The sequence below is a fragment of the Lampetra planeri genome, chromosome 57 (assembly GCF_965212315.1).
Source record: "Lampetra planeri chromosome 57, kcLamPlan1.2.h2, whole genome shotgun sequence".
Classification (NCBI taxonomy): Eukaryota; Metazoa; Chordata; class Hyperoartia; order Petromyzontiformes; family Petromyzontidae; genus Lampetra; species Lampetra planeri.
Window position 1 is genome coordinate 4,869,483 of NC_136163.1, and position 23,742 is coordinate 4,893,224.

General features: G+C 46.6%; 2 protein-coding genes across 4 annotated transcripts in view; one reads left to right on the forward strand and one right to left on the reverse strand.

The window, feature by feature from the left end:
* Positions 1-222: 222 nt before the first annotated feature.
* Positions 223-4,717, reverse strand: ZNF593 (zinc finger protein 593). Of its 2 annotated transcripts, none has more exons than XM_078618488.1 (4): positions 4,426-4,717; positions 1,631-1,826; positions 884-946; positions 223-424 (listed from the first exon to the last, which is right to left on the reverse strand). In XM_078618488.1, the coding sequence occupies exons 1-4, from the start codon at positions 4,655-4,657 to the stop codon at positions 247-249; spliced, it is 669 nt and encodes a 222-aa protein (XP_078474614.1). In that variant the 5' UTR covers positions 4,658-4,717; the 3' UTR covers positions 223-246. The 2 variants fall into 2 exon arrangements, with proteins under 2 accessions (XP_078474614.1, XP_078474615.1); XM_078618489.1 differs by lacking the exon at positions 4,426-4,717 and adding an exon at positions 4,328-4,350.
* A 5,173-nt stretch (positions 4,718-9,890) lies between these two features.
* LOC144735896 (uncharacterized) overlaps positions 9,891-23,742 on the forward strand; it is a 48,888-nt gene continuing 35,036 nt past the window's right edge. For both annotated transcript variants that reach the window (XM_078618469.1, XM_078618470.1), the window contains exon 1: positions 9,891-10,080. In XM_078618469.1, coding sequence (XP_078474595.1) covers positions 9,925-10,080 — 156 coding nt within the window. In that variant the 5' untranslated portion in view covers positions 9,891-9,924. The remainder of the gene's footprint in view (positions 10,081-23,742) is intronic.

The window sequence follows — 23,742 nt, forward strand, 5'->3', positions numbered from 1 at the left end:
AAATGCCAAATGTACGAGTCCAGGGGTTGGCAACCAAAATAACGAGCCATTGTTTTCAAATTCGGTGGAAAAAAAAAACTATTTCAAGAGCTGCAATGCATGTGGATGCAAGATGGTCCTTAACAAATAACATCACCAAACAGTCCTTAAAGAGCAGTAGGTTGTAACCACTAGTGGTTACAGCTGCCTTATGTATCAGTACACAGGAACATAAGACACGGGTTGCTTAAACATGTTTATTGATGGTTAAGTGCTACGGCTCTGCTTCTTTGGGGTGGGACCCGTGGTCTCTGCACCCATGGCCTCCTCTTCCTCTACTGGTTGTGTCTGCACCTTCACCTGGGCAGGCCGCTGATATGAGCCCATGCCAGCAGCTCTCTCGGCCTCCTCCTGAGAAAAAGGTGCCTCCCGCAGCCTCTTGAGCCTGAATCGCAAAGGAACGCAAGTCAACCCAGGCTAAGAAAACTCAAGTTGCCGCAAATAAAATGTGCAATTGCTATTATAATAGGGCACAGCATTTATGTACAATATCAATGTGATTGGCTTAGCCATTCATCTTTTCACCAGGCAGTGTCAGATTACGGATTGGTTCCAGGTGTTTAAAGGCAGTGTGAGCTGAATGTAATTGGCTATTTGTGCCTCTAGTAACATGCTCAGCTAATGATGCCTTATAGGCAGACATCACCTATTGGTGCCTCTACATGGAGTGCCTGTGCACAGAGTAAGAACCCAAGAATCGTGATATGAAGGCCATACTGCTGCTGTGAAGCAGCTGAAACAAGGTTCTGAGACCAATTCCTGATTGTCCTTGAAGCTTGTCAAACTTTTGTGTATAAATATAACGTTCTTGACGTTATTCTTCATATCCAGGATGTGTTCTTACCTTTGCTTGTGTGTTTTAGTCTTGAAATGCACTTTCAGGGTCTGCAGGTCGATGAAATACCGCCTGCGGGGAAAGAACCATTTGCCAGTCACAAATCCTCCAGCGTTTGTAGAGATTCAGTTTTCAGGAATGACACTATACACAGATAAAGCATTCAAAGTAACCATTATAAACTAACCTTTAAATTTATTTTGCCAAGTAAGGCCCACAGCTAAATTGCTATTTTTCAGAATCAACCTGGCCACAAATGATGACTTAAGTGGCTTGTGGAAATTTATAGCAGGAACCAAAAACTCAAAGGCATGTTTCTAAATGGAGGGGAAAAATCAGAGCACCCACAAAGATCCACGCTACCCCAGTTAGAACATGCAAACTCCAAATATACAACAGGCGTCAGAGTTGGGATTCAACCCACAAGCTCCTGTATACCAGGCGAGGTAGTTAACATACCACGGGGAGAGGGAGCCAGGCAAACTCAATTTACAGCAGGCATTGTCAGGGTCAAGATCGAACCCACGACCTCCTGTATACTAGTCGAGGTAGTTGACATATCACAGGGAGAGGGAGCCGCGCAAACTCCAAATATACAGCAGGCATCGTCAGGGTCAAGATCGAACCCACGACCTCCTGTATACTAGTCGAGGTAGTTAACATATCACCACCACTGCACCCTACAGAATCTCCAATTCGAGGTGCACACGGGAGGGAGATGGTGGTTAGAGGGGCGGCAGCAGCGTTCATCCGTACGCGCAGTGCAGGCAATAGTGCTGAGCGTTCCCCGGCAGGTCCAGGTCCTCGGGCTGGTGCAGCAGGGCGCCAGCGCTCTCGGGCCGCATGTCGCCGTGCACCTGGTCCAGGTCGCGTGTGCGCCTCTTCACCTTCATCAGCTTGGACTTCTTGGCGCGCTGCTTGTGCGTGCGAGCCATCGTCTCCGCCCACAAACCTGCGCCGGATGAACCAGTGGCGGGAGGGGGGGGGGGAGACAATTGCAGGACTTGAAGCCATGACCGAATGCGATTTTGTACTCATTCTGTGTCCCAGCGTTGTCACAACCCACCCCAAACACTTAGTTTTTTCGGTAAAGTCACGTAGGTAAAAAATGAAATTAAAATTAATAAAAATAAAATACCTCTGCGTTTGGAATTTCCACGATTTTCTTACCTCCATAAGTTCCCATTACAGCACACGTGGCAGCAAACGCATCCTCTGTATGCAAGTCGGAGCGGTTTCTTGCTTCTTAACGCTCATGAGCAACGCAAACGTAACTGAAGGCGCTGTGGTAACAAATTTAAGTGGCCTGCGATGGGATCGTAGATCTTGCTGAGAATTAGCCAGTCCAATGAATGGGGATTGGCTTAATATCCTTAATTCTAGATTTGAAGCTTTCGTGTCTGCAAGGATTAATACTCTTAGGTTTTTTTCGGTTAAGTCACGTAGGTAAAAAAGAAATATAATAGAAATATAATATTTTATTAATATTGTTATTTCTATTATTTTTATTATTTATTTTTTTACCTACGTGACTTTACCGAAAAAACCTAAGAGTATTAATATCCTTACTCGACCCATAGGTCTATTGGCAATGACTCTTGACAGCGATTAATCCGCAAATGGCTATACATGGGGGGGGGGGGGGGGCAAATCTCTGAACGGTTATGTTGTAGGGCATACGATGTCCCTCTATTACAGCGCCTCCATTCCGCGTGGAAATCCACCAACCACCATCACCACCACCACACATTCCTGCCACCATAATCCCCACCTGTGGAAGCCATTTGAGATTGACTGTCAATCGCCAATTTGTCCACCAGAGGGCGGCAACGAGGCCTTGGCTCGCACGAGCTGCCGTGTACACAGCCACTCGGCCATGCCGGTGATGTTCAGCATCTTCTTGGTTCTTTCGGTAAAGTCACGTAGAAGGAAAATAATAAAATAATGAACATAAAAAAATAAAATATATAATTTTATTCTGTTTAATAATAATAAAAAAAATATTATTTTATGTTTTATTTGTATTATTTCCCTTCTACGTGACTTTACCGAAAGAACCAAGAAGATGAATCCCTGCAGTCACGAAAGCTTTAAATCGAGATGTTTAGCATGTCAAGCTAAAAACTATAAAATATTTTTTTTACCAGGTAAGGCCCACTGAGCTTCATGCAGCTCGTTTACACAAGCGGTCAAATAATCTTAAACGCGCGATGTTGATTCTAAATGTGGAGGGGGACCAATTATACAGCAGCAGGCATCGTCAGCGTCGGGGATCGAACCCACGTCCTCCTGCATACCAGGCGAGGTAGTTAACATCTCGCCACTTTGACAATGTCGTGGCAAAAACCGTGGATGCCCCCCCCCATCACTACCAACGTTGTCTTCACCCTCTAGATGCCGCAGCTGCTGCACATTTGACATGCAGCGACCTCCAGCAACTGCATTAAACGCTCTTCCCCCATCAGTTCTTTGGATTTCTCTTCCCCTTCGTCAGTAGTCTCCAAAGCCCGTCTAAGATGACCTGGCCTCCTCCCCTCCCCGCAACACGCGTCCCACCCATCCAAACCACCTGGTTGTTTTTAAAGATGATATCTACTCAACTTTGCGACCACGTTGTTTACGCGTGCGACAATCCTGGTCTCGAGTTCTGACCGAGTGGAGAAAAGTAATCTTTAAACCTGAACTTCCAAGTAGCTTCATTTTTACACTATTTTTAACATATACTACAAATACCTGTTTTTAAATGCCACGTTCTGCCAGTATACAGCGGCACATGGTGTATGCACAGTGCCATGGATGTTGAACTTCTTACTTCGTACGTAGCTAACCGCGCTCATCGGAGATGCCTTAACACACTTGTGTACACCAATCACAACCTTCCAGATTAAAGAACCAAACTATATAGCCACGCTTTTTGGTTCTTTCGATAAAGTCACGTAGTTAGAAATAAAACAACACAAATCACGACGTTTCGATCGCAACACAAGCGGTCATCATCTCGTCACGTTATATTCCAAACTCCAAGTTGCCCCCCCTTATCCAGCATCCCACTCATTGCAATTTCTTCCCCCTTTCAACTTCCAAGTCGCTTGCCCGATCGTCCCACCACCCTCCTGACAACACCCGCAATACGATGCCGTATTCATTCATCACCGTCAGTCATGGTCAATCCACTGCTCGATGAAGGCCGCATCATCTCGCGATCATGCCATGCAATACAGTATTACACCTATGAGCTGCACACGAACTGCAGTATTGTACTCCTTAAGATAATACAATGAAACTCACAAGATAAGTTATTTAAAGTACAACCCGCCACATTCCCGACTACCGCCAAGGCCCGAATCCTCGGCAGCGGCCTCCGCGTGCAAGCGCCGCCGCCTTAGGTGCCCCAAAGGCCGGCGCGACCTTCTAGGCAACAGCCTAGGTTCCGTGAACGGTGTTCAGGCCTACCTACAAGACCACCACCATGGATGTCATCCCAACACGCCTGCTGTAGATAAAGCGTCGGCTGTCCGGCCACGGTGAAAATGGAGTAACGAACAAAGTACCTGTCCCGGAGATGTCTCCCTTATTCACCTCGTTCACCTCGTTCCGTCTTCTTCCCCCACACGTGCGGTCACGTTGGCGAATATTAGCTGATCGTGCACGAAGGAACCGCGGCGATTTGCTCACGCGGGGTAGTAGTCGTCGGCGATTGGCCCCCCGAAGATTTATATCGAATGTTGAATTACCGCTGTCCCTAACCACCTCACGCATTAAACCCTTAACCAAGACCCACATTTACCTCTTAGGGGCCGTCCATAAATGACGTCACGCGATTTTGGACGTTTTTTGACCCCCCCCCCCTCAAATATGACGTGCCAAAGCTCTGCCCCCCCCCCCAAAAAAAATAAAACATGCTTCAAATCGCTTTAAACTATTGTCATTGTAGTGCGTATTTAATGTGGCGCTGCACTCTGATGTAGGAGAAAACATTTATTAAAAAGTATATTTAATTAAGTAGAACGTGTTGTCTATATTTATTTAAAGTTTCGTATTTTGATGTGACGTCACATTTCTCACACCCCCCCCCCCTTCGTCACATCATCATCACAAATGTCTGACCCCCCCCCCCCCCTACGTGCGTGACGTCATTTATGGACGGCCCCTTAATCCTAACCCATCAATATGAACCCTGGCTTTAACCCTCACCACACAATCCTAAAACTCTCATCCTCAACCCAAATCCAACAAACCCTATACAAAAACTATAACCGCAAACGTGACCCACAAAGAACCTAACCCCGAATCGCTCATCCTTTAAACCCTAACTTTACACTATAACCGCTAAACCCTATCCCAAAACGCAAATTCTAACCCCTAAACTCAGACCCACAAACCCGAACCCCATTACAGTCAAGCTCGCCCCCAACGGAGGTCGACTGCTTCGTGACACGTGATTTATTACGGGACATGTAGCCGACGTCAGCTTAAAAAAAACTACGGATTGGCAGTGTTGGGTGGTGGCGAGTTTAACGACGCATTTATATTTACGCGAAAAAACCCCAAAATAAACCTTATGGTGGTGGTGGCGGGTTTAACGACGCATTTCTATTTACGCGAAAAACCCCCCAAAATAAACCTTATTATGGATCGTGAAATATCAAGGCTTTTTCTTACCGAATTAGAAAATAAATGTTTTGTTATTTTGGTTGCCAACCTCTGGCCTAACCCCTATTATCCACAAACTCTGCAACAGAAGCAGGAATTGTAAAGGACCTCAAAAGGCTGGGTGCACCCCAGGCAGTGTCTATCATTTATTACAAAAAAAACTCTGGTCTATGGCTGGGTGCAAATCGGTAAAGTCACGTAGGTATAAAATAAAATGAATTAAATCACGACGTTTCGGGCGCAACACAAGCGTCCGTCATCAGGTGGGGCAACCACAGCAAGAAAACAATTGCTGAAGTGTAGTTTAAGGTCTATAGGCTCAGTGGGTCTCACCTGGTCAAATACATAAAATAGTTCAGTTGAACAGGTTTAGTTTATTTGTGTTCGTGATGCGTGTTCCCCGGTGCCCCCACCTGGGCGCACTTGACCCAACAGGTAAATGAGCACCTTTGCTTTGCCTACTTTGCACGCGGTGCCCTGGAGGCCGGAGTAATGAGGAAGGGTGGGTCATGGAAGCGTTGTGATGGGAGGATGGGGTGATAGGAGGATGGGGTGATGGGAGGATGGGGATGGGAGGGAGGGGACATGGGAGGATGGGATGATGGAAGGATTGGTTGATGGGAGGATGGGGTGATGGAAGGATCCGGTGATGGGAGGATCGGGTGATGGGAGGATGGGGATGGGAGGGAGGGATCATGGGAGTATGGGGTGATGGGAGGATGGGGATGGGAAGGAGGGATCATGGGAGGATGGGGTGATGGGAGGATGGGGTGATGGGATGATCAGGTGATGGAAGGGTGGGGTGATGGGAGGATGGGGATGGTAGGATGGCGATGGGAGGGAGGGGTCATCGGAGGATGGGGTGATGGAAGGATCGGGTGATGGGAGGATGGGGTGATGGAGGATGGGGATGGGATGGAGGGGACATGGGAGGATGGGATGATGGGAGGATGGGGTGATGGGAGGATGGGGTGATGAGAGGATGGGGATGGGAGGATGGGGTGATGGGAGGATGGGGTGGTGGGAGGGTGGGGTGATGGGAGAATGGGATGATGGGAGGGAGGGGTCATGGAAGGATGGGGTGATGGGAGGATGGGGATGGGAGGGAGGGGTCGTAGGAGGATGGGCCATGGGAGGATGGGGTGATGGGAAGCAGGATGGTGATGGAAATATGGGGATGATGGCGGGTGCTAGTAGGTTGGGTTGATAGGAGGATGTTGATGGGGAGGGCCGAGTGATGGGAGAGGTGGGAGGGGGTCATGGCAGGATGCAAATTGGAGGTGGGGGAAGGGATAGGTGAGTTGGAGATTTGCGGCGATGGAAGGTGGTGAGTGATTCTGGGGTGAGACACTGGGGGGCGCGGTGAGAGGACGATGGCGATGAAAGGGGTTGATGAGTGGATGTGGTGAGCGGTGGCGGAGTGGCAAGCGCGCTTCTGTACGAACCCGGCGACCCGAATTCGATTCCCAATCACAACCACCAACACCAAAAACGGTGATACCTGAAACAGTTATGGGGGTCTCCCTTAGGTCGATTCAGCCTCGTGTGAGTGTCTTGGTACGATGGGTAATCATTAGCAAGCGGCCTTCATAGGTGGTACTTCATACCTGTCAACCCATACGGTTTAAACCCCGTATTCTGGTACAGGGAAATTGAGTTTTCAGGTCGATACGGCGTACAGCCGTTTCAATGCGGGCACATTTTTTTTGTCAATTTGTTTGTGTTTCTTCCTTGAGAAGGGACTTTGTAGGATGAACGTTGAGATGTATAAGGGCCACGGGGTGACCAATGAGGTCTGAATTGGTCTGTAGTAAGGTAGGGCACTGATAAGGGGTTGACAGGTATGCAGTAGTGTATAGTGTAGTGTATAGTGTAGTGTATAGCAGTGTATAGTGTAGTGTATATTATAGTGTATAGTGTAGTCACTACACTATACACTATAATATACACTACACTGTAGTGTATAGTGTAGTGTATAGTAGTGTATATTGTAGTGTATAGTAGTGTAGTGTATAGTAGTGTATAGTGTAGTGTATAGTAGTGTATAGTGTAGTGTATAGTAGTGTAGTGTATAGTAGTGTATAGTGTAGTGTATAGTAGTGTAGTGTATAGTAGTGTATAGTGTAGTGTATAGTGTAGTGTGTAGTAGTGTATAGTGTAGTGTATAGTAGTGTATAGTGTAGTGTATAGTAGTGTATAGTAGTGTATAGTAGTGTAGTGTATAGTAGTGTATAGTGTAGTGTATAGTGTAGTGTATAGTGTAGTGTATAGTAGTGTATAGTGTAGTGTATAGTGTAGTGTATAGTATCGTGTATAGTAGTGTATAGTGTAGTGTATAGTGTAGTGTATAGTATCGTGTATAGTAGTGTATAGTGTAGTGTATAGTGTAGTGTATAGTATCGTGTATAGTAGTGTATAGTGTAGTGTATAGTGTAGTGTATAGTATCGTGTATAGTAGTGTATAGTGTAGTGTATAGGATGAACGTTGAGATGTATAAGGGGCACGGGTTGACCAATGAGGTCTGAATTGGTCTGTAATAAGGTCAGGGGTTGACAGGTTTGCTACTCACAGTCATGGGTGCTGTGTGTACAGCAATTGGGATTCCACACAGCAGCAATATCGGTCCCGGTTGTGGAAAATTGCCAGGGATACCTCCTGAGAAGGCGTACGCGGTACTCAGCACTTGCCCCAACAGTCCTGTCAAGGCTACACGGGGGATCTTTGTCTTGGGGGTGGTGTGTGTCTGTGTGAACAAGCGGACGTGCAGCGAACTCCACATTCGAAGTCCGATTCCCTCTCTCCAACACGTGCCAGTGACGATTATCTTGCACCGGTCTTGTGCTTCGCCACCCTCCATCAAAGTCAACACGACCCTCAAATGAAGGTACCTCCCTGTGCGTTGTGCCCTTAGGGACCTGGGGGGGGTGGGGGGTCAGACATTTGTGACGATGTGTGACGAGGGGGGGGGGTTTGAGAAATGTGACGTCACATCAAAATGCACAACTTTAAATAAACATAGACAACACGTTCTACTTAATTAAATATACTTTTTAATTAATGTTTTCTCCTACAACATTAGAGTGCAGCGCCACATTAAATACGCACTACAATGACAATAGTTTAAAGCGATTTGAAGCATGTGTTTTTTTTGGGGGGGGGGGCAGAGCTTTGTGACGTCATATTTAAGGGGGGGTCTTATTTTTTGTGACGCCGTGTGACGAGGGGGCGGGGGGGGGGTCAAAAATCGTCCAAAATCGCGTGACGTCATTTATGGACAGTCCCTTAAACATCGCGACTGGGGGATATAAAGACGGCCGGGGCGTGGGGGCTGACCACCCCACCCCCTCGTGTGACCGTGCGGGCCTTCATAGGTGGCTGCTGCTACCTTAGGGGAGCCCCCCCCTCCAAAACTGTTTCTGATATCACCGTCATTGGCGTTGCTGGCTGTGTGAATGGGAATCGAATTCGGGTCGCCGGGGTCCGTCACCCCCCCCCCCTCTCATCACCGTCACCCCCCCCCCCCTTTCATCACCCTCAACCTCCCCCCTCTCATCACCGTCACCCCCCCCCCCCTCATCACCGTCAACCCCCCCCCTCTCATCACCGTCACCCCCCCCCCCTCATCACCGTCAACCCCCCCCCTCTCATCACCGTCACCCCCCCCCCCCTCATCACCGTCAACCCCCCCCCTCTCATCACCGTCACCCCCCCCCCCTCATCACCGTCAACCCCCCCCCTCTCATCACCGTCACCCCCCCCCCCCTCATCACCGTCAACCCCCCCCCTCTCATCACCGTCACCCCCCCCCCCCCCTCATCACCGTCACCCCCCCCCTCTCGTCACCGTCGTCTACCTCCACCAGCGCTGATCTCCGCACACAGCAGCGGCTCTTGCCTGGGACCCAGTCTGTTGTCGGCTTTGTGTGTGGGGGGTGGGCGTGTTGGGGGGGAGGGGCGATTTTGAGGGGGGGGTGTTGAGGGGGGGGCGATTTTGAGGGGGGGGTGTTGGGGGAGGGTGATTTTGAGGGGGGGGGGGTTGATGGGGGGAGGGGGGATTTTGAGGGGGGGGGGGTGTTGGAGGGAGGGGGATTTTGAGGGTGGGGTGTTGGGGGGGAGGGGTGATTTTGAGGGAGGGGTGTTGGGGGGGAGGGGTGATTTTGAGGGGGGGGGGTGTTGGGGGGAAGGGGCGATTTTGAGGGAGGGGTGTTGGGGGGGAGGGGTGATTTTGAGGGGGGGGGGGGTGTTGGGGGCGGGGTTAATGGGGGGGAGGGGCGGTATTTGTGGGGTCTGGGTGGTGTCCATGCTGACACCCTCCCTCTCTCCCGCGCCGTCCAATAGGAACGCGCGCTGGGCGTCACGTGCGCGACGCGCTTCCCCCACTGCGCGCAGGAGCCGCCATGGAGGACGGGACAATGGAGGCGTCGGTGGTGGCGGCGGACGGCGGCGCGACCCTGCGCGGCCGCCTGGTCGCCCTCGCGGACGGCCTGCCGCTCCGCGCCCAGCCCGGCGAGCTCGCCTCGGCGTCCGGCAACTACTGCCAGCGATTCTGCGAGGTGAGCTTCGTAGCCGTCGATCGGTGGGGGCGTGCGGGCGGGTGGCGGGCGTGGGGGGGGGAGTTCGGTGCTGAGCGCGTGTGTGTACACACACAGACACACACACAGACACACACACAGATACACACACAGCCACACACACACATACACACACAGAAACACACACAGACACAGATACACACAGACAGACACAGCCACACACACACAGCCACAGCCACACACAGCCACACACACACAGCCACACACACACACAGCCACACACACAGCCACACAGACACAGACACACACACAGCCACACACACACACAGCCACATACACAGATACACAGACACACAGACACACATAGCCACAGACACACACACGAGCACACGTGTGTGTGTGTGGCTGTGTGAGAGGATGGGTAGCGCAGTCGTGAGCTGATTGCGCTGCGTGAGCAGAGTTCCAAATCACGGATCACGGATCACGTGCGAGTGGACGAATGTCCGAAACGATTCTGGGATTTCCCCCTCTGCCCCAAGATCGATTCGTCCTTAAAGCAGTGCCTTGGTGCGGTGTGTAAACATCAACAGGACAGGGAGACAAAGGCGGTTGTGTGTTGGGGCGAGAAAACACCACGCCTCATCTTCGTGTGTCATTCCGGCCTTGTTAACAGGAGCTCGCAAACAGTACTTGGCCCCTAAGTCTGTGTGGGCTACACGGGCAGATGTTTGCTTTGTCTTTTGTGTGTCAGGGGGGATGGGTGGCGCTGTGGTTGGCACAACGCGATCTGGATTTGGTTGTCACGCTTGTAAACCAAATGGTGACTTGTCTACGGGTCCGTGAGGAGATGGAGCGATGTGGTCGTGGATTGTTATATCGTGATAACGTAAAGCGGAGGCGGTTTTGGGGGTCCTTTATCCAGCAGTGCATTGGGCACGGCTGCTGATGTTTATTGTTATTTGATTCCGTTATGTGCCTACTGTAAGGTAGACAGCCTCAGTGCCTGTGTAAATACAAGCTGTTGGGGAGACAAAGGTGGCCGGGCGTGGTGCTGTGGATACATTATTACTCACCTTGGTGTGATGTTGCTGGTGTTAGTAGGAGCTAGCTACCTTCAGTAAGCTTTTAAGGTTACACGGGGCATCTGTGTTTTATTATTATTTTTGGTATATACTCTGCGTATTTATCCCGTGCTGACCAGCGTGGTGAAGTATGGTCAAAAAACCCACGTGACCCGGCACAGCGTGGGGGAGTGAGAGGCCTTCATCCTGTAGTGGATTGAGACAGGGGGATTGGCATTACACTGTTGCTGTGTGGCGTTCGTGTACACCCAATGCACTTCATAACAATGTATAAAAGTATTGGGCACTTAGATTAAGAGTATATAGGGCGGTGTGAGTGTGTTTTGGTATCATCTGTCACTGTGTTACTCACATTCTCCAATAGAGCCCCCAACAGTCTGTGTGAAAGCTTGTAACGTGTACACGTGGGGAGCGGTGGGGCAAGTGGTGAGCGCACGTAACGTGTACACGTGGGGAGCGGTGGGGCGAGTGGTGAGCGCACGTAACGTGAACACGTGGGGAGCGGTGGGGCAAGTGGTGAGCGCACCGCTCACGGTCAACATCAGTGGCGAACATTTGAACCACTCCAGGACTAGTAGTAGGTTTTTACCCTTTAAACTGGTACAAAAACTGACACCTTTATACAAGGCATCATGTTTGCAATAACCACAACACAAGCAGTCAAAATGGAAACAAAAAGAAACAACTCTGATAATGATAATGATATGCACTGTCCTTGAAGTTGATTGGTCCACACCCGAGACAGCTTTTCTTAGAGCCTAGTCTCCATTGGTGTTGGACCAGATGACGCCAAAAGGCGTACAACTCAAAAACAGCGCACTATTTGAAGTTATTAGGTTGCCTTTCGTAAACATCGGTACTAGGAAGACAAAGGCGGCCGGGTCAGTGCTGTTCATTGGGTGCTCATGACTAAACTGCACTTGCCCCAATGGTCTGTTAGGCTATACGGGAGTGCTTTGTCTTTATATACACACGTTGCATTTCTATACTGTTTATATCGTGTACATTAGTTTATATTTAAACAACAATATATGATGTAGAATATAATAGTGTAATAGTTAAATAGTGTGTGTTATGGATATAAGTATAAATAAAAACAGAGCAGTGTTTACAGAGCAGTTTGTCAAGTAATTTATATCTCACAATGTGAAAAAGTGTACATTTATCGTGTAATATTTTACAGCTAAAATATTATACAATGTAACAACGTTGTGTTGGTGAAGTTTGTAACGTTTGTGATGTATAATAGTTACATAAGCAGTATATATAATTGCTGTGCTTTAGACTCCGTGGAGTGTATACGTTAATTTAAAGGCTAGCACGATACAATACTATCCATTGTTTTGTATACGTTACCCATCTAAAATGTGTACTTTACGACCAAAACAGTAACTATTTACGTGTATAAATACAATTAATACAATTATCTTTCAAGTATGTACTGTAGCTATACAGTATACACGTCAGTGTGTGTGGGTTTTTGCTTTATTATTTGCACAGTGTTATACTGTATACTATTTAGTACACATTAACATCACTCATAACTAAAGTAATGTTTATATAAACACGTGTTTTGCCGGTGTAGTGTATAAAGACATTGTTACACAAACGCTGCAGTATATTAATACAGCTGATGACTTATCACGATTTTTTTTACCAATTAATGTCGTTAACGTTACTGTAAAAACCCCCCTTCATGAAGGGTAATCGTAATCTAACATTCAAATCGTACGAATTCTATATAAATAATCGATAGGGGGGGGGGTGGTGTACGTGCAGGCGCGCACGCTGCTGCTCGCCATGTTGTGTGCGTCTCTGCCTGCCATTACAACAACCACCACCATCATCGTCATCATCGCGAACACAGAGAAAGCCTCGTCAAACTGCATAAAGACCGCGTATCTGAGGGAAAACAACGTCTTTTACATTGTTTTCTGTGTAAATTTAGAAACATTGGAACCATGTTGTGCGCGTCTCTGCCTGCCATTACAACAACCACCACCATTATCTTCACCACCACCACCACCATCATCGTCATCATCGCGAACACAGAGAGAGCCTCGTCAAACTGCACAAACACCGCACATCTGAGGGAAACCACCGTCTTTTACGTCGTTTTCTGTGTAAATCCAGTAACATTGGCACCATGTTGTTGGCGCCCCTGCCTGCCATTACAACCACCACCACCATCATCACCACCATCATCATCGCGAACACAGCTCACACAGAGAGAAAGCCTCGTCAAACTGCACAAACACCGCGTATCTGAGGGAAAACACCGCCTTTTATGTCGTTTCCCGTGCGAATCATGAAACATTGGCATAAAATAAAACAAAAAAGTAACAAATATTTTCCTTTTTTTATTTTTGCAAACGGCGGTGACGTCACCGGCCATTGACAACAACTTGCGCCGTGTGTTTGAAACGTGGTTGTTTATTTGTTTAAATCGATGCATGTGCGGGTTTTTCTTTTAAATAATCGTTAGGTGCCGAGCTTTATTCGTTTAGGCAACAATCCTCGTTCACTTGGCGGCGTTTGCCGCCGTGTTGTAGAGCAGTAAGAGACAACACGGTTAGGGCGCCATTACAGTGCTTGGTGCAGTTGAATGCATCTCCACAGTGTTGTGTTGCGCTCGCGCGTGCCTTGTTGTCTCTGTACAACGATAACAACAACAACATTGCTATGTTAACAACATTTAGCAAACGTCACACGATTTTTTTACTCAATGTGTGCTTTTTGAGCCTGTTACGACCGCATTCCTTGTGCGGTGGCCGTGAAGTGGGTCCAGTATGCAATGCAGCAGCTTTTGTCCCAAGCCCCTAACTGATTATGCCATTGTTTGTCTGTGCTAAATACAGCTCTTGGCGGTATTAATTTCAATGTTAATACGGCAATACAGATTTTTTTAAAAATAAAAATAGTTATCCAAGGAAAGCCTAACCGAGTCTGCTGATGGGATACACTGAATGTCACACAACCAGTGCACTGGTTTGCTGGTGTTAAACCAATGCCACTGAAAATAAATCTCTCCCACAAGGCTGTGATGTTTAATAAAAAACGTAATTTTGTTTCTTATGTGGAGGAAGAGATGGGAAGGTGCTGTGTTGCCTGATTATTTGGATTGGCCTTCATACTGTCCACTGATAGTGGTTATTTTGAGACGGACTATGTTTTTAGGCAGGTCTTGCTACATCTGGATGTTTGCCCGAATTTTCCGCATGAATGTTTAGGGCTTACTTAAAATATTGCTAATCTGTCATGGTGTAAAGATTCACCAGTCTCTTGTCAATCAGACTTGGGTAAACATTTCCATTTACACCGCTTGGCTCGGCAGTCCATAAGTCTACACATTTGTAGCGTCTATTTTGAGATACGTGTTACATCTTTTCAATTGCAAGAGCTACACTAGTTGCATTGACACTGACAATGCAATTTCGTTTAAGACACTAATAAGAATGATGGCCCTCCTCCTGGGTCACAAGAGGATGATTGGACCCTTAGACTGGGCCCATGAGTCATGATACTAACAATCATTTGACTTGTCCAACAATGTGGCCCATGGGAGCATAAGACACATCTGTCTGTCCCTCGATTCGGACCATATTCAATGTATGAGAACTGTTGACATGCGATGTGACCGCAACAAACATTGGCTGACAATCAGGCCCATGAGCAAAGGATATTTAGAAAATAAATAGACAATATGCTTCCTTCACATATCTGTCTCCATCCGTAAAAAATAATGGTGTTTTTTTCTCACGCATCCTATCGGCCACACTGTCTGATGATGTGAATGCATAATTCCACCAGCATTGGTTCAATACAGGCACACGATAGACTGGTTTTGACAAAGTGGCTCTAGCAGTCATTCTTGCTTGAAACGATGATGGTGAATTGGCAAGCATATATATAGGTAAATTACCTTCTCTGTTAGATATGTATCAAGACAATCACTTGCCCTCCATTTAGAGCTGAAGGAAGTTGATGGTAACAATCGCTGGCCAACAGTCTGGGTCATGAAGTGGCCATTGTGAATTGTTTTCAGCATGGTGACAGACACTGTGAACTCTTAAAATTCAACAGAGACTTTGAAGCAATCCACCATACATCAGCTGAAGCCATTTTCTGGATAACTAATCTGTACATAGGCTTATAAGTTGCTATTCATTCTGCTATACGCGAAAGAGACATGCGTTCAGTAAATAGTGATGTGTATTGGAAGCATTTGACATGGCTTTTGTTGAGTTTGTGGCGTGTGCGTTGGCCACGTTCTGGGACAGGTGGCCGGCCCATTTATTGTAGGGTTGCACCAGCTGAGGATGTATTATTTACTGCACATAGTGTGCATTGTAAAATGTAATTGGATGCTACTGCCTTGGTAACGTGAACCATTATATGAAGGAACAATGCCTAGTGTATTGATGGAAATGGTACATTACCAGCAACAGTAAGAGTACACATAATGTGCTCAATCATAATAGTTGTAATGAATTGGACATGTATGTAAGACACTGGCTGTTAAGCAGTGCAGGTCAATGTTGATAATAATGATTCTAATTGACAGATAATACTGTTATAATCAAAGAACCGATAATGTGCTCAGGCTATCAATAACACAAAGTCATACTGGGGTTGTGGGGGTGGCTACAAATTTTACCACAATGCTCTATTTACCCAGTAACCGATTTCAAGCCCCAACTGCTATTCGAACTGGTCCTTTGTTCACCTCCCTTCACCAACCTCCATTAACCAGTGTGATGAAGTATGGTCAAACAACCCCTATGACTGAGGTATGGGCAGGCCTTCACCATGAAGTGGACTAACAAAGGACTGTGCATTGCTGTTATACACACAGTGATAATTATGGTTGAGATTATGATGGTGGTTGTGGTACCAGTAATGGGAACTGCTGTGTTGCCTTTATTTCATCACTTCCTCATCCAGTTAAATTTCGACTTAAAGCTTTCGTGACTGCAGGGATTCATCTTCTTGGTTCTTTCGGTAAAGTCACGTAGAATGGAAATAATAAAATAATAAAAATAAAACATAATAAAATAATTCTCACCACCTGAGGACGGCTGCTTGCGTTGTGGCCGAAACGTCGTGAGAATAATTTAATGATGTTTTATCCGTATTATTTAATTATTTCCATTCTACGTTACTTTACCGAAAGAACCAAGAAGATTTCTCATCCAGGCCAAAGGCCGCACAGATCTAACCTCCAGAACCTCGCAATGGCACTGGACAATGAGCCGGAGCCTTGGTGGCGATGCGGCTTGTGTGGTTGGCGTAGAGGAGGGGGGGGGGGGCCCATGTGGCGTCAGATCGAGGGAGGGGAACGGCTTTATTGATTGTGCTGTGTATGATCGCTCTCTGCGTCACGATCGGCACGGACAGGCAGCTGCGCCAAATTGGCCCTGCCTTTAATTTCACTGTCTTCTAATGGTGGCGCTTAAAATAAATAAAATAGCCTCTTTGTTTTGTGGGGAGTCAACCAAAAAAAATAGCATTTTTCTCCTTTAGTGAAATAGATTTTTTAAAAATTGTATGCGTTGTGCATATAGCGGAATGGGTTTGGTTGTTATTTCTAATTGACATGAGAAAAAAATGTTTGAAATTGCATTGCGAAAGAAAATTAAGGCATAGGCTTTGAGGGTATCTAACCTGATGGCCAACATGAGGTCATGTGCTGTGTAGCTGCCTGTGTGAAATTTGCAGAGCAGTGGCCCCGTGTCCAAGTTTCCCAAGGTCACAACCTGTATACATTTTGTGGATGAGTGGCCAAATGGTGAGCAAATTCGTCTCTGTCTTTGGGGTTTATATGTTCAAATCCAATCTCTGCTTCAGATTAATAAATTCTGTCGGGGCAATACATTAGACAACTATTTCGTCTTAAATTGTAGTTGACCGGAAAAATCCCCTGACATTGCTTGCAAGACTAGGGATTTGTTTTTATTTGTCTTGAGAAATTTATTTGAATTACAATTTTGCAGTGTTGTAGTTGATGGACACCTGTTAATATTTGGCATATGAGAGACATTATGGATGAAGTTGTACAAGCATGCCATGCTTCTTTTGGTTTGGGTGCTTTGAATGAATTGTTCCGTCTTCATCGGGAAGAGGTATGGTTCGCAAGGTGACACCTGCACCGCCAGTAGATTCAAACACCCTTGTAATCACATTGACAAAGTCCTCATGGAGGCATGGCTTGGTGAATCTTACTTTCGTTGTGGTCTTCATCATTTTAGGAACTCGTGCGTCTCACGATGTGCACTCGGCTGTGTAAAGATGTCCCAAGTTTCTCACATGGCTGCTGGATCCGTGTGAGATGTGGGTGGAAGTCCATTGGTTGTAGCCCGGGAGCTTCTGAACTTCTGCTTAATTGTTCACCAATCCTGTTAGGACTTGAGGCCTCGATGGACTGTGCTGATTTTCACGCTGGCTTTACTGCCGCAAACGGCTCGCTGGGGCTTTTACGAGGCTGTCAGTGTCGGCTCTGATTTTTCATCATGCAGGGGATTTATTAAAAAGACTGCCACTTCATAATTAATATCGTTATTACTCTTGGACCAAGAGCAGAGGATTAAGCCAGTCCAGGCTATGGGTTTTCGTGGCAGATTAAAGGCCACCATCGCACCCTGTTGGTACAGGTCCACCTGGAAAGGGTGTTCTTTGAGTTCGCAGAAAGTAAATTTGTACGTTGAATTTAGAGCGGTGGTGGGCAGCCCACGGTATTTGAAGTTTCCCATCCGCCCGCAACGGGCACTGTGCGCTCATTATTCAGGGCTCGCCGAGATGGGAGACCGCGCATAAAATTTCCACCAGGATTGACCCGTACTGACACCAATTGCCGAGTGGCGTGGTCCTTCAATTTCTCTCGGTACACCAAAGCAAATAAATAAATAAACCCACTGCAGCAACAAATGCTGTGACCTGACCATAGAATTGTTGCTTCTGCTGTGCAGCCTGCAATGTTCAGCCTGCACTGTGCAGGAACAAGTGTACAGTTTGCTTTATTTAAAATTGCCAGCACCGCTGCCATTTCACTTTTGTTATTGACACAATGTTGAGGACTCTCTCTTTTACAAGTGTGATGTCATGAGAATAGGTTTTCCTCTTTTTTTCTGGCAACAAAACAGGTGTTAAGATGTTAGAACACTAAACTGAAACCTTTTACAAGGAATAATGTCTGCATTAACCACAATACTTGTGGTCAGAATGCAAACAAAAAACATACTCTGATAATATATATGCATTGTCTTTGAAACTGATTGGTCCACACCAGAGACAGCTTTCTTTTGAGCCTAGTCTCAAAACGGTGTTAGACCAGAGGACGCCGTTTTGAGACGAGGCTCAGTTTGGTGTTTTAACATCTTAACACCTCTTTTGTTGCCAGAAAAAAGGGGAAAACCTATTCTCATATTTTGGCACTGGAAAAGGAGGTCCCATGATGTGATGTCATGGTTACATACATTCTTGTGACATCACTGGTTGCATCACCAAGTGGGTTTTTGAAGCAGGAATTGACACGTTTCACTTTTAAGGCAGATTGGAATGTAGTAATGTCCGGATGAGTGCTTTGGGTCAAAACATCACTCGATATTTTTTTACTGCCTCGTTATCTCAGAGCTCTCTCACGGAGTCCCTCTTAGTTTCCAAAACTTGTACTCATGCAGCACTTTCTAATCTGGGTTAAGTTGAGTGTGTGTCATTTTAGAGTGGCTAGAGATGTGGGACTGCAGCTGACAAGTTTGACAAAGATAACAATTAAGATACGTTGAGAGAGTGCATACAAGCAGGAATTACTGAGAAATCTGTAAAGGATAGTTGGCATGCGTGGGACACGTTCTTAAGATGGTCAGCTGGATATATACGATGGAGATGAATCTTCGAGGGAAAATGGAAGTGAAACGCATCAGCTGTTGTGCGACAATGTGAGCAGTTGGACGGGACTCTCCATGAGAGACGCTGAAGATGCTGAAAGTTTGGAAAGCATCTGTCATGGACATCGCCCATCAGTCATGAGGATGACACAAGATGGATTGATTGGTACATAATGTTCACACTAATCTTGCGCCCATTATTTTAACAGAAACTCGCACGTGCGTTTTTAGGACCGCCGCTCTATTCGTTGCGTGCGACAATTCATTACCTCCCTTAAAGCAGGAGTGCAAAGTGGATTACACCGTAATTGAATTTTCATCATCGCTGTACATGGGGAATATTTTTTGTGAATGGTTAGGGCTGCAGTCATTGCAGGGGAGGGGGAGACCTGTTCGTTTATGTTGATGTCTATGGAGGGTTTCGTTGCTATACCAGCAACGCCATGCGTTATGACCCATGACGACTATAGCGCCAACTTGGCGCTCCATCTTGCCTGCCACTCCTCTATCCCCTCAAGACCCACCTGCTGTTGCCCTGCCACTGCTGGCACCACCAGTGTGCCGAGACGGCCTAATTAGCCTAATGCGCCAATTGAGTTTTGACACACGGTGCTTTCAGGAATTGTTTGCGTTTTTCATTTTGTGTATCGCGTCATCCGTGTGAAATTTGCATTTGAAAACGGTGGAGAATTGTAACGTACGCAAATTTCCCACGGAGGCGTTGAAGTCACAGGCAAGCGGAGAAGCAGCCAGGAGCAGCACCGATAATTGGCCGAGGCTTTAGCATGTCCTAAATTGGGATGTTTGTCTAACTCCATTTAACGAGCGTTTATACGTTTGTGAGGAAATCGGAGTACCCGGAGAAAACCCAAATGTGAGAGGGGGCGAACACGTAATCCCCTTTATGCACTCCCATTACTCTGTCAAGCCGTAAGATGGTGATCTCGACACCCACAGGTAGGGAGGGAGTTTAACGCATGTGCGTGATCCCCTAACCCTCTCCTCGATGGTGCAGCATTGCAGGTGTACAGCATGGCCACTCGCGCCTGGAAATGTGGACGTTGATTCGTGGAAGGGAGCGTTGGATTCACGGATGAGGTTTCGGCCAGCTTGATTGTTGGCCGAGCATTCTGCACCCTGTGTGGTTGTGTATTTTTATAATTCCCCCCCCGGTTTTATGCCGATTTTGCCATCGGTCTAGTGTCCTAAGCCAATGCATCCATTCAAAACTCTTACGGAGCAGTTCAACCCTTCGTGTTGGAGAACGGCGCACAGAAGCGGGACATTACAGGGCTATCTCTGAGATCCCCCTTTCTTTGACATTTGGTCCAGACAGTACAAGAGGTAGCACTTTCTAAGTCGGTCAAATTTAGTGCAGAACCACATTTAATCTGGTGGTTGTTTTTGGTGCAGCGTTTGGCGATTGGGTCGATACCATTGACTCGGACGCCTTGTGGCTTTGAGGGCACTGTCGCTTGTACAGCCAGGCCTTTCTTGTTGTGAGATACAGTAGACTCGATTATCCGCGTGCCCTTTATCCGATTTGCGAATTCACCGCGCACCTGAGATTTTGACAAGAATAAATACTCATGGATTTCCCCACAAGTCCAAATTAATCATCTAAAAACAGTTGTACATTGTTATTCTTGGAAATGTTTAATAGAAGTCACTTGCTTAAGCCAAACAAATATGTCCTCCGGTTAATCCGAAGTCCACGTGATCGCCGCTACAGTACAGTAATTGTATATATATTCTTGGTTCATTCGGTAAAGTCACGTAGAAGGGAAATAATAAAATAATATAAATATAAAACGATAAAAATTTTCTTGCTGTGAATTTCACACCTGATGATGATTGCTTGTGTTGCAGTCGAAACGATGCAGATGGTCGGCCTCCTTCTCACCCGTAAACGAGACCAATTACTCCAAGCCCTCCACTGGCTCCAAATCAAATCCCTTGATTTTATACTCTTAGGTTTTTTCGGTAAAGTCACGTTGCCTCCGAAACGTCGTGATTTAATTTAGTTATTTTCATTTATTCTTTTATTTTATTATTATTTTGTACCTACATGACTTTACCGAAAGAACCAAGAATATGAATCCCTGCAGTCACGAAAGCTTTAAATCAAAAGTAATTGTATATCTTTACAACATTGGGCGGAGATTGACTTTATGTTGATTGGCGTGGCTCTGCTGTCCACTTCCTGGGCCGAGTCATCTGTGCGGAAGCAGGGAAAGTGTTATCACTAAGCAGGAGGAAAATTGTTATTTTTGATTATCCGTGATTTCAAATTATCCTCCCCGTCATTAGCGTGGATAATCGAGAGTCTTAATGTACTCATTGCCCATGTCGCATCTATTGTGGCTGCAGGGTTCCCTTTTAACCAGTAACATGTATATTATATGGTCCTATAGTTATCCAGGACATCCTCAGCGAGTCTCAGGGCTCCTGATGTTTAGTGGATCGCACAAATGTTGTGAAACTCCCTTCCCCTCGCTTGGAGAAGGCGGTACAACAAGTGGACTAATCACAATCTGTATCCATCTGTACGGGGATAGTGTTTACCCCTCGCAGACGCAGGTTTTCTCCGGGTGTTCCGGTTTCTCGCACACATGTGGAAACACTCACTAGTTGGGTGAAAACATCTTAAGATGGAAACCCAATAAAGGACCCTCTTGAAAAAGAATCTGATGATATGTCGTGGTTTTCTGGGATAAATATGTAAATATATATACGTTTTATGTAAATAACAAATGTAAAGCATTTGTTGAAGAGCTCTGATGCATTTTTCGCACAACGCTAAACAAAAAAACAAAAACACGCCGTAGAGCTGAACAGCACAACCGGAAAACAACTTTCGCAGTTATTTTATAATTATTATTGTTATGTAGCTTGTGGTTTCCTGAGACGTGCAGGGGAAACAGCCCTTACTTACTCGTGACGAAAGCGAGAGCAGTACAGCATGCACGGGGTCAGCCCGGTCCAGTGCCGCGCCTGGAATGCCGAGGATGAATGCGAGGTCCTGTCGGAGTAAAACCAAAGCTGCATCTGGCGTCCTGTAGAATCACAGTCACTGGGTGGGGGGGCGGAGAGTGGGGAGCCGTGGGTGGTGAGGGTGGGGTGCAGTGAGGGGGGGGGCATTGTAGGCCGTAAACCTGGCTTTAGCCTGGCCTCACTGGGCTCGATCACAATGAGCAGGAAGTGCAGGGGGAAATGGGGGGGGGGTCATCATTTGTTTCCGAGAAAATGATCACGGACTCTGTCGAGCTCTTTACCGCTGTGCCGGCTTGCCCCGTGTTTATTTTGTTTTCATTTGTCACGATTGTGCAATCGACGTCACGAGGACGTTTGTAACCCTCCCAGAGCCAGTAGCATGGCCTCGTGTTATTTATTTTAACACAGTTGTAAATATTTAAACTGGAGGAGGAATTCGATGAACTATAAAGCTCGTTTTCACAGATTGCGGAGCAGCACAGGCCCAAAGGCCCAACACGTCTATCATCCAGCAATGAACAGAATGATCAGAGTTGGAATAGATGAGCGATGACACATCTATAGAATGAAGCAAGTTTACAAGAGCTTTGGAAAAAAGAAGATGAGAGGGAATTCCTAAGTGGAGGGCAGGGGAGGAAGCAGAGAGATTTGTTTTGACTGGCAGTGTGGTGGTTGAACACCGTGTGGATGAGACAAAACAGTCACCATTGCAGGAGTGACAGAAGAGTGATTAGGAGGCGATCGAAAGACGGTGAGCAATTGACTGTGATAAATTAGTGAGTAGTTATTGTCAGTGAACCGGACTGCTTTACGTTGAATTATTTGCCGAGTGCAGAGAGGCAGGAACTGGTTGCTTTCACTCTCAGGATGCCTCCGAAAGATGATGCCAAATAACTTATTTCAAAGTGAATTCATTTCATATGCCCTGCATAGAGTCTTTGTGGCATGGCAATTGAACCGAAATAGTAATGAAATCCGAGGTGCCAGAATATGCCGAATTTAGTGAAGAACTAAATTCATTACGATGGGGTTTCTTGTGCAGCCTTTGGTGACCAAAACTGCGACCTTGGACTTGCCATTATTGAGAACTTGGCGAGAACTTGATTCAAAGTCAGGAAGGTCAGTCAAGCCAACTCAGTCCTCAACCCCTGGGCCACACAGCCACCGCTAGCTAGCAAGGAAACTGGATTTTGATTGCAATAAGATGCAATAAAAAGTACAAATATCCTTATCCCCTGGATACACATTGACCTAGTATCTTCGTTGACGTACAGGAAAACACACCAGTTAGTGCAATTCGTTACGAAACCAACGTAAACATTGATTCCTTCAAATGAAATGTGCACATGCATACATGTACAGCCCTTTTTTCAATCTACCGCTGGAGAGGGTTTCCCAATGACGTGCGGGTGATGGTGAGTTTTCAGACGACACTTAACCACCTTGATCACTGCAGGTTGTCAAAGGCAGGGAAGCGCACATTGGAGCACAATTTCAGCGTGGTTTTATTTTGCTCCACTACCCTTGGATGCCCAACCACATGTAAGCCCGTTCTTCGCAGCTTCATCAGAAAACGTTAACCTCGTGTAAATAATAGAAAGAAGTCAACTCTGGACTGCAATTGTCGTGATGGAGTTTTCCCCGCTCGCTGGCAGGATGCGCATTATTTTCAGCGTTTACCGTGGCCAGCCACGACAGATGCCTTTGCCTGGCTCTCGCGCTGC

Excerpts from the sequence above, each read along its gene's own strand:
- ZNF593 (XM_078618488.1), bottom strand. The coding sequence starts at position 4,657 with ATGTGGGTCTTGGTTAAGGGTTTAATGCGTGAGGTGGTTAGGGACAGC. Across the intron at positions 1,827-4,425 it reads GGGAGACATCTCCGGGACAG|GTTTGTGGGCGGAGACGATG; the intron begins GTACTTTGTTCG and ends CATCCGGCGCAG. Across the intron at positions 947-1,630 it reads CACTATTGCCTGCACTGCGC|GCGGTATTTCATCGACCTGC; the intron begins GTACGGATGAAC and ends CTTTCCCCGCAG.